Source organism: Otolemur garnettii, unplaced genomic scaffold, assembly GCF_000181295.1.
Source record: "Otolemur garnettii isolate 467f Iridium unplaced genomic scaffold, OtoGar3 scaffold00094, whole genome shotgun sequence".
In the NCBI taxonomy this organism is placed as follows: domain Eukaryota; kingdom Metazoa; phylum Chordata; class Mammalia; order Primates; family Galagidae; genus Otolemur; species Otolemur garnettii.
In genome coordinates this window covers 7,306,616-7,317,421 of record NW_003852489.1, presented here as the reverse complement: position 1 = coordinate 7,317,421, position 10,806 = coordinate 7,306,616, and the positions used below count along the sequence as shown (strand labels likewise).

At 47.5% G+C, this 10,806-nt stretch overlaps 1 protein-coding gene across 4 annotated transcripts in view; it reads left to right on the top strand.

The window, feature by feature from the left end:
* Positions 1 to 10,545, top strand: part of HNF1B (HNF1 homeobox B) — a 56,780-nt gene extending 46,235 nt beyond the window's left edge. For all 4 annotated transcript variants that reach the window (XM_003795620.3, XM_023516637.1, XM_003795619.3 and 1 more), the window contains exons 8-9: positions 321 to 439; positions 9,595 to 10,545. In XM_003795620.3, the coding sequence (XP_003795668.1) occupies positions 321 to 439; positions 9,595 to 9,615 (140 nt within the window). In that variant the 3' untranslated portion in view covers positions 9,616 to 10,545. The remainder of the gene's footprint in view (positions 1 to 320; positions 440 to 9,594) is intronic.
* Positions 10,546 to 10,806: the final 261 nt, after the last annotated feature.

Genomic DNA, 10,806 nt, shown 5'->3' with positions numbered 1-10,806 from the left:
AGCCTCCCAAGTAGCTGGGACTACAGGCGCCCGCCTGGCCATTTTTTTTTTGGTTGCAGCCATCATTGTTGTTTGGCGGGCCGGGCTGGGGATTCGAACCCGCCACCTTAGGTGTATGTGGCTGGCGCCTCAGCCACTTGAGCCACAGGCGCCGAGCCACCAGGCATTCTTTTAACCACATCTCACTGCCTCCTCAAACATAATTGCCACCCCCTTTTATCTCCCTGGGAAATGGAAGCTATGATGTAGAGTGAGGGGGTCCTTAGCTGTGTATGTGCCTGCCTACACACCTTGACTTTGTCTTTATTCTGTCTCTCCAGTGTATGCACACAAGCAGGAACCCCCCCAGTATTCCCACACCTCCCGGTTTCCATCTGCGATGGTGGTCACAGATACCAGCAGCATCAGTACACTCACCAACATGTCCTCCAGTAAACAGGTAATGGCAGCAGGATTGGGGGAGGGAGGAATGACTAAGGGTATTAATATGCAGAGGGTGTGGCAAGCATGGACTTGGCCATAGTTGGGTCCTTCCCAAACTTCCCAGGTACTCGCCAAAGGAATTCCTGAGGTCCTGGGGGCGGGGGGGGAGGAAGGTGGGCCATAGGTAGAAGGGGTTTATTGCTCACCTAGATTACCCAGCAAGAGCAGGAAACAAGGACTGAAGTTTTATAGGTTGCTGGAGAGTATACAGAGCCCTTGAGCATTGAGATGAGTATTCCCCAATGAAATGATCAATGATTCATTGAAAAAATCTTCCCAAGAAGGCTCATGAGGTCAGACCCTCTGTTGAGTTTCACGTTTTTCAAGTGGGATCCCTGAGGATCCAGAAGGTAGTCAGTGGAGAAAGGGAGTAGGGAGTCAGGGGTCCCAAAGCTGATTCTCCCACACCAGAACCCACAGTGGACCCAGAGTACCCTAAGCTCCAGGCAATGGACCCAGTTCTCCTAGTCTATAGGGACTCCCTAGCTGACAGCTTGGCTTTTCCAGGGGTCTGCATTCACTTGGAGTTTTATTAAGAAACTTAGAATCAGCTTCCTGGCGTGCTGAAAGTGGGGAATCCAGAGGCTTAGTCACCATTTCAGTTGATGACTAATTCCCACCTCCGCATAGCAGTGGTGGAGTAGTAAAGACAGACAACCAATGGCAAGGCTTGTCACTTAGCTGCTGCGCTGACAGCCGGACTGCTACAGGACACCAGGAGTTAGAAAACAGGACAAGATGTCAGAGCATGGATGGCAATTCCAGAGAAACACAATAAGACCTTTTAGTAGCTGGGGTTGGGCAGTGTGGGAACTGTTTGGCCTTTATTGATTACTAGATAAGTGACAACCTTGAACTTCACGTCAGAGGCTCTCAGCAGGATTTGGTCTTGTTGATGGTCTTTTTTCCCATCTGAGCCCTCCAGATCACACCTCGTCCACAGCTTCCAAGCGGCTTCTTTCACTGGCTTGGGGTTCTGTGTACTTTCCTTTGTCCCCATCTCCTCCTGGGCCCTGTAGAGTGTAAGAGAGCAGGTAGGTTCTATTTCTGGTTCTACCATTTGATGACCTTGACCTCCCTGACCTTCCTTTCTTCATCTTTAAAATGAGAGCTGTTAACATCTGCTTATTCGGAAGATTCAGTGAGGTCATGTAGATTAAACCATTGGTGTGTCTTGGCCATGGAAACACATACACAGCACAGGCAGCGGGCTCTGGAGCTGAGGGCAGAGGGAGAGGTGTGTGGGACCTGCCTTGCTGCTCTTCTCTCATCCAGTAGAAGATGAAAGGACAACCCCTGGTTGCCCTGCCCTTCGACTCCCGTGTGATTTCCCACTCTTTGTAGTGAGCAGGGAAAACATTTATCTGTGCTTACAAATCTCAATCAGGGGGGCAGCCAGGCGCAGCAGCCCTCCCTGGGAATACCTTCCCCTTTGAAAGGTTTATCAATCCATCTGCCAGTTGGTCAGGCCTAGACAGGACCATGATTAATTATTCTTGTCTTTCCCAAGTTGACTTTGATGCTTGCTTGTTGAAACAAGTCCTCTGAATTCAGGAAATGATCTCTTAATCAAAATACTTCAAGATGCTCCCTGAGATGCTGCACCAGCCCCCAAGTGCACTGGTCTCCCCTCCACTGGACGGAGTGGCCAGTCGACCTTGAAGCTGCATGAGCAGCTCTCTAGAACTACTATAAAGTTGTCTCTGTGTCCCTGGACATTTCTGAAGTCTGGCAAATAGGCTCACTTCTGTGTCAGTGAGGATAATTGCCTTAGGACCAAAAAATACCCATATAGCACTTTACAATTTTTACTTCTCATGGACATCATCTCATCATTTTCTTTTTACTGCAACCTCCTAAGTAGAAAGAAATAAACTGGAGCTCAGAGGTAAAGAGTGACATGCCCAGGGTCACACAGATGATACATTCTAGACCCAGACCTTCAGACTTTGGTCTTTGACGCCAACCCATAGGAACTGTTTGCTTTTTTTCAACTATTTGCTTACCTTCCAACACCCAACTTTAAAATTCCCATGGTAGTTGCCACTACTCTCGTCTTAATGGCCAGTAACAAGAGCAGAAATTAAGCCCATGTGCTATACTCCAATCAGGAAACTTTCTTCTTACAAGCTGAAGCAGGAATGCGACAGCAGAAGGTATCCACAGCAAAGAAAATTTATACACACTTTCCTAAGGCACAGAGTCAGAAGTAGGTTCTGGACGAGACTTGGTAGCAATCCTGCTTTTTGTTTTGTTCTAAAGTATCATTTTGCAAAAGGGATTTCAAAACCATTCCTAGGTTTCGGGGCATATGGGGGAAGGAAGAGAAGGATTCTTTGGTCAAATATGCTGGATTCGTTGAAGTTAGACAGCACCAGGCAGCGCTTCTCAGAACATTTCTCTTGCTGAAGTACGAGCTGAACCAAGCAAGCAGAGTGCACCGTGCTCTGGCCAAAGGGACACATCCTAGTTTAGAGGCGGTTGCACAGTACTAGGAAAAGCCGACAGACCTGAGCTAATCCCACCTCCATCAGCCCCTGGCATGTGACCTTGGGAGTTAATTCCACACTGCGAGACTCAGTTTCTTCATCTATAAATGGGGAAAATCCCATCCCCATCTCTCAAAATATTCTAATAGAGTATTCAAAGTGGTAGCTCCTTCACTCATCCCCCTCCTGCCTGGTTTTGTAGCAGATGGTCATCTCCCCTTCTTCGGACTCCTTCAATATTTAACTCGGTGCTTGGTCTAGAGGGGGTCTCACTCTTGCTCAAGCTGGTCTCAAACTCTTAACCTCAAGTGGTCCTCCCCCGTAAGCCTCCCAGTGTGCTAGGATTACCAGCGTGAGCCACCATGCCCGGCCTCCAATATCCATTTTTAAGCACCTATAATAATGACCTAAGGTTATACAGATATAAGCTGTTAGCCAGGATTTGAACTTTTATCTGTCTGATCCCAGTACTTCCTGTTGTCAAGACAGACATGCCCCAGGGTTCTTGGGGACCACACGTCAGGCTTCTGGAGCTACTGCCATCTCTCCTTTGCAAAACATATCCTTCCCCAACCTCCTCAACTCCTGGGGTACTAGCAATTTATCCTCTGAGTAGGTTTGTGCCTGAATTCAACAATGCTCTGCCAGCCTGGAAACAAGAGCACAGCAAGCACCGACCTCAATCAGAACAAGTACGGGCAGGCTGCGAACTGACTCCTGTTTCCACAACATTCTCTACCAGCTGTTTAACTTCCTAGTTTAGAGTGAGGTCAGGAGGGGGCTCCCAGAGCAGTCACTAGTCAGGGGTGTTGACAAGTAGGAGGTGGGCGGCCTTGTCATAAATCCTCTGCAGCTGATCCCCCCACACACCTTCTTTTACTGGGTGGTGAGACAGAATCGTTTGATGGCAAGGAGGATCAACCTGGGAGTTAGGCAGAGCTGGGCTCAAGATTCAACACTTTTTAATTATGTGACCTCAGGGAAATGTCTTCACTTCTCTGAGCCTCAGTTTTCTCACCTATAAAATAAAGATAATAATACCTCTTTCATGGGATCAGTGAAAGAACTAACTGCAAGAAGACTTGTAAAACACTTTGCTCAGTGCTTGGCTCAAAGGAAACGCCCGGTTTTACTTAGCTTTCCCTGCTGGCAAGCCTGAGAGTCTAGAATTTGGGGAAAATGGCAAAGGGCATTTAATTCCTTCTAGAAAGTGAGGTGAAGGGGGTGAGTTGTTTCTTTTTTTTTTTCCAGAGACAGGGTCTCACTCACTCTGTTGCTCATGATGGAGCAGAGTGGCATGATCATAGTTCACTACAGCATCCAACCCCTGGGTGTAAGCCATCCTCCTACCTCAGCCTCCTGAGTAGCTTGGACTACAGGTGTACATCACTTCACCTGGCTAATCTCTTCCCTTCCCTTCCCTCCTCTCCCCTTCCCTTCCCTTCCCTCCTCTCCCCTTCCCTTCCCTTCCCTCCTCTCCCCTTCCCTCCCCTCCCCTTCCCTTCCCTTCCCTCAGACACACATGCTCCAGGGGCCTTGGGGATCACATGTCAGGCTTCTGGAGCTACTTGCCATCTCTCCTTTGCAAAACATATCCCTCTTCGACCTTCTCAACTCTTAGGCACTCTTTCTTTCTTTTCTTTTTTCTTTCATTCTCTTCCTTCCTTCCTTTCTTTTCCCTCTCTCTCTCTCTTTCCCTTCCCTTCCCTCCTTCCTTCCTTTCTTTCTTTTTTTTTGAGACAGAGTAGGGTAGACTGGGTAGAGTGCTGTGGCATCACAGCTCACAGCAACCTCCAACTCCTGGGCTCAAGCGATTCTCCTGCCTCCACCTCCCAAGTAGCTGGGACTACAGGCGCCTGCCACAATGCCCGGCTATTTTTTGGTTCCAGCCGTCATTGTTTGGCAGGCCCCGGGCTGGATTCCAACCCGACAGCTCAGGTGTATGTGGCTTGGCTGGCATCTTAACCACTTGAGCTGCAGGTGCCCAGCCTCTTCTTTCTTTACTTTCTTTTTCTGTGTTTTTTTCTTTCTTCCCTTCCTTTCTTTCCTTCCCTTCTTTCTCTTCCTCCCTTCCTCCCTCCCTTCCTTCTTCCTTCCTTCCTTTCTTTCTTGACAGGGTCTTTCTATGTTGCCCAGGCTGGTCACACCTGGCCATGGAGGTGAGCTTATTGGTTAACAGCACAAGCTTTACTCTTGTGAGACCTTGGCAAATTACTCATAATCTCATTAGGTCACTCTTCCTTCATCTGTAAAATTGGAATTATAATCATGATTTTTAATTAATGAAGCTACAATTAATCTCAAATAAATTAATAATAACAGAAGTGAGTTATCTGATCTTGCTCTCTCTACTTCCTCACCCTTGGTTCTGTCTGGAGATAACTGCAGACTGGCTTTTGTCCTCACGCCCCACTGTGTCCAGTTTACTAGCACCTCCATGCTGCTAAATCCAATGGTTACTTTTTAATCTCTATTTCAACATAGCTGATAACACCCTTCATTTTTCTTTAGGATTTTAGGTAACTACCATCCTGGGTCTCCCTCTATGGCACTGGCCACTCCTTCTCTTCTCCTTAGCTAGCAACTTATCTTTCCAACATTTATGGGCTCATCCCCTGGGCTCATTCTCATCTGTGCTCACTCCTGAGTGACCTCTAGTCCCAAGACTCTGGGTCACTGGCACGCTGATGGCTCCTATAATTTGGTCTCCAGTACAAGCCTCCCTGCTGAGTGCCCGTTCACAAATCTGGCGCATCTTTGGCAGGGATCTCTGCATATATTTATCTGATAAGTATCTCAAACTGAATATGCCTAAAATAGGAATTCTTCATTTTGCCCTAATTTCTCCCTACCCAAATTGTTTCCTCCTTGGGCTTCTCCATTTCTAAAACTGGTACTGGTACTTGACTCTTCCTTTCCATACCCCACATCCAGTCGTCAATGAGTTCTCCCAGTGTGCCTTCAAAATATACCCCAAGTTTGATCTCTTTTTACCATTCCCATTAGTACTATCCTAGTCCAGAACCCCCCTGGCTCTCACTGATCTTGAGTGGCCCTCACCTGTCTCCCACTTCCACCCATTCCCCACCGTGGTCTGTTTGCCACCCAGCCACCAGAGTGATCTCTTAAACAGAGAAATTAAGCATGTGACTCCCTGTCACAATTCTCCAATAGCTCTCCATCACAACCAAACCAAAACAGATGGACAAGGCCTGACACCAGCATTCCACCAGCAGGGTCACCATTCTCACACTCCCCACACTTCTTGGTCACTCACGTGGCTTCGCTGGACCAGAACTGAAGTGATCTCACTTCAAGACTTGTGTGCTTCCATTTCCCCTCCTGGAACACCTTCCATATGCATCTATCTGTACATGCCTGCTCCTTCATTTAATCCACATCAGAGTGGCCTCTCCTGATCCCCCACCTAAATTATTCCTTTTTCTCTTTAGTTGAACTAACCCCTTGCCATGCATATTTTTCTGCAGAGTATCCATCTCTACCTAAAACTTTATTATATATATATATATACATGTGTACATATACTAGTACATGTCTTTACTTGTTCATTGTTCAAAACCCTCACTAGGGCTCGGCGCCTGTGGCTCAAGTGGCTAAGGCGCCAGCCACATACACCTAAGGTGGCGGGTTGGAATCCAGCCTGGACCCGCCAAACAACAATGACGGCTGCAACCAAAAAATAGCCTGGCGTTGTGGCAGGTGCCTGTGGTCCCAGCTACTTGGGAGGCTGAGGCAGGAGACTCGCTTGAGCCCAGGAGTTGGAGGTTGCTGTGAGCTGTGAAGCCACAGCACTCTACCCAGGGGGACAGCTTGAGGCTCTGTCTCAAAAAAAAAACAAAACCCTCACTAGGATGTAAGCAGAGTCTTGTTCACAGCTGCATCCCTACTGCCTTAAAAAAGTGCTTGCACATAGTAAGCACGTAATCACATGTGAAATGAATACATGATAATCACCTACTTCAAAGGGTTGATGTAAGAATGAAATGCCATGATGATTCTAAAGCTCTTAGCATGGTGCTTGGCACACAGTAGGACTTTGATAAAATGTTAGCGCCAACCATGATGTAACAAATCCTCTTACCCCAGGATGTCATTAACATTCACCACAGCTTCCTCCTCTCAGACGGGGAGCTCCATAGTCACTCAGATTCTCAGCAAGGTCCCCATGGGGTTGGCTTTCCTGGGTCTCCCATTCTAAGGGACCGCAGTGCACCGCTTATCAGATGTTTGTGTTTAGACTCTGAAGGGGGCAAATAACTCTAGTTCCTCTGACAACATTTAGGCCTCTGCCATCATTTTATTATGTGAGCAAACATTTGATAGCTGGGAAGCCCGTCCCTAATGACAGGTCATAGAATCTCACTGGCGTCTCCTTATCTGCCCTTGTTGTTTGCTCTTCTATTGAAACCTGCAAGGTCACAAGCCATTTTCTCTCTCCTCCACCTGAAATCTGAAAATTGGAAAAAAGGCTGATAGTGGGAAGTAAAGAGACTCCAGAGTCAGGGTGGGCGGAGGGAGGAAGAGGAGGCAAAGGCTATCAGAGGACTCTGACCAAGGGTTCAAAAATGTAGGAGGGCCAGAGACATGGGTCCTCACATGGATGCACAGCTCGGTGCCATTGTTCCAAGCACTCCAGCACAGGCTGAAGAACCCTGTGCGGCACAGCTGTTATATTAAGCGCCATTGTTAGGATTTCATATGCATCTACTTGCCTAACACAACAATCTAGGCGGTGCCTGTGGCTCAGTGAGTAGGGCACCGGCCCCATATACAGAGGGTGATGGGTTCAAACCCAGCCCCAGCCAAACTTCAACAAAAAATAGCTGGACATTGTGGCAGGCACCTGTAGTCCCAGCTACTCGAGAGGCTGAGGCAAGAGAATCACCTCAGCCCAGGAGCTGGAGGTTACTGTGAGCTGTGACACCATGACACTCTACCAAGGGCAACAAAGTGAGACTCTGTCTCTTAAAAAAAAAAAAGAAAGAAAGAAAAACAACTCCCATTTGATAGGGGAAGAAACTGAGGCACAGAGAGAATAATTTGACCAAGCCACAAAGCTTCGTTAGAAGGCTCCTAACTTACAAGGATAACAGAACATACACTGAGTGGTCACCGAGAACTAGTGTGAATCTCTCCTAGTTCTGAAAGCTTGGACAATTCGCTGACTTTCTTTGAGCCTTGTTTTCCTAAGTTGTGAAATGGACACAGTGGTAACCTCCTATATGGGAGCATTGATCAATAAGATAACAGTGAAATTATAGGCCATCAGTAGATTGATGGTGGGAGTGTGTGTGTGTGTTTGAGGTGGAGTCTTGAGAGAATAACTAATTTTTGTCAAAGACAAAATCTTAGATGCCAGCAAAAGCAAAAGAGAAGGAGGAGACAGAGGGAAACAAAAAAAGAAACTCCCCAGAGGTAAAAAGGAAAGTAATGATGTCCATGGTAGACAAAAATGAATGAGGCCCAGGGTCCTGGAACAAGAGGCATCCTGGAGATGGGTAAGGGGGCTCTTCTCAGAGGGTTTCTCCCGCCATCCTGGGGTCTCTTGCCCCTGGCTCACCCCAAGGATGGCTTCAGAGGCCTTCAGCCCTTGGATCCTTCTGTGGTCCCCTGAGTTTCTTTTCCCCAAAATAACAAACTTGTGGAAAGCATTTTGCAATTCCAAGTGTGTCCCTGATGGGTAGTTTGAGTCAGTGGTAATTTTCTCATATTTTTATGGCCTTGCTGCTCTAAGTAGATGTGTGCGTTCGCACAACCCAGGAGCGTAACAGAAATGAAGACTTTTGGCCGGGTGCAGTGGTTCACACCTGTAATCCTGACACTCTAGGAGGCTGAGGTGGATGGATTGTTTAAGCTGAGGAGTTTGAGACCAGCCTGAGCAAGAGTGAGACTCTATCTCTACTAAAAATAGAAAAACTAGACAGGTATTGTGGTAGGCGCCTGTAGTCCCAGCTACTTGGGAGGCTGGGGCAAGAGGATCTTTTCAGCCCAAGAGTTTGAGATTGCTGTGAGCTATGATGCCACGGCACTCTACCCATGGTGACAAAGTGAGACTCTATCTCAAAAAGAAAAAAAAGAAAAAGAAATGAAGACTTTTAGGCCCACCCCAGAACTAAGACTCAGAATTAAATCAGAATCTACATTTTATTTTTTCTGGTACTTGTAGGTTTATTAGAATTTGGGAAGCAGTATAAAAGACCACTGCTCTTAGAGGTCTCCAAAAGAGACCCCTACTTCCATGAGAGACCCCGTCCAGCTGCTTTTTCACCCACACTGAGCACTCTATAAACACCAGTCTCGCAGAAAGAGGAGCCACCTTCAGGATTAAGGCCAGCAAGTGATGACTATTTCAAGGTACCCAGCAACTCACTTCTCTTTTCTGAAGTGGCCAGAAAGCTGGTTCCCAGGTTTTTCTAAAGGAAATGTGCCTCAGGACCAGCAGTGCTGAACTGAGCTGACACTAGGCCCCCAGTTTCCACTCCCAGCTCTTTGCTAGTTGAGGTAGGTGTCAGCTCCCTCGGAGAAGGTAAACTAATGGCCCTTTATTGCTGCCAAATGCTCACAGCCAAACTCTCCTCTCTCTCTCTCTCTCTCTCTGCAGTGTCCTCTGCAAGCCTGGTGATGCCCACACATCACTTACTTGGTGCACAGCAACAAGGACCCTATTTTCCACGCCATCACCCTCTGGGCAGCTGTCACGGATAAGCCCAGTGACCTGACAAGCACCTCTGAGAGGTCCCCGCTTACCTGACGTCCTGCTGGCGCCTCGGACAATCCGCTCTCAGGAGGTGCAGGCTGAAGCCCAGCTTCCCTTCTATGCAGTATTGTCATGATGCCTCTCCCAAGATGTCGAGTGCTCCCTTCTGTCCTAGAAGTGGGAGGCAAGAAACCGCGGAAGAGGGAGAGAAAAAGCGATAGTGTCTATGTTGTCATCCTTCATCGAACAAACTGATGCGAAAACTTGAATCTGTTACTGAAACGAGGAGAGGAAGACGCATGCTATTGAACTGAGCCAAACACACTGTAAATATCCACGAACTCTCCCCATCCCCTTCCCAAATGATCTTGAGATTTCTTTTAAAGAAGTAAATTCGTCCAATGGGTGTAAACTATAAACTACTGTAATTAAGTGCAATTTCCCCTCCGTGTCATCTCCCCTCTGCCCTGTATATAATACTAAATTGTCTATTAGTTTTCTTTGTAAAAGTCAGAGTTGAAGTTTCAAAGTGATCTGTCCCTCTCTCTTCCCTCATGGAGAAACGTCCTAATGGGAAGGGAAGCCCCTTGCCCCATCCCTCAGGGCTGGACACTCACAGGAATGGCATACTTTGGATTAACTGCCAGCTAACTCCAATCTCCTGATGTTCAGACACACTTCTGGATCCCTGGAGGGGCTGAACACAGTGGCACTAACATCCCAGCTTCCTGTGGGCCTAAGGGGTTCAGCTGGTGCACCTCCAAAAAACCTCACGGCAGGGAAACTGGCTGTTTGATAGCAAGAGAAAAAGTTGCAGCCTCAGAAAGCCTCCCATTAAAACAACTTATTTTATCATGGCCCAGAGTCTCATATTTCTGTCTCTGACCTGCTCTATACCATGGTTCGTCTAAGACCCTCTAGACTCCTTGGAATCTTCCAAGTATTGCACTGGGATCGTTAAGGTGTCATCTAGGGCTATAGAGAGACAGATGGCCTTCACTTACCATCACATTCCCAGTGTCTTCGTGTAAGTCTTAGTGCTAATCAAGGTAAGGAGGGCTGATTTCCCCAGCTAGACTCCACAAGTCCACAGAGGGGCTCTGGCCAGAGCAGGAG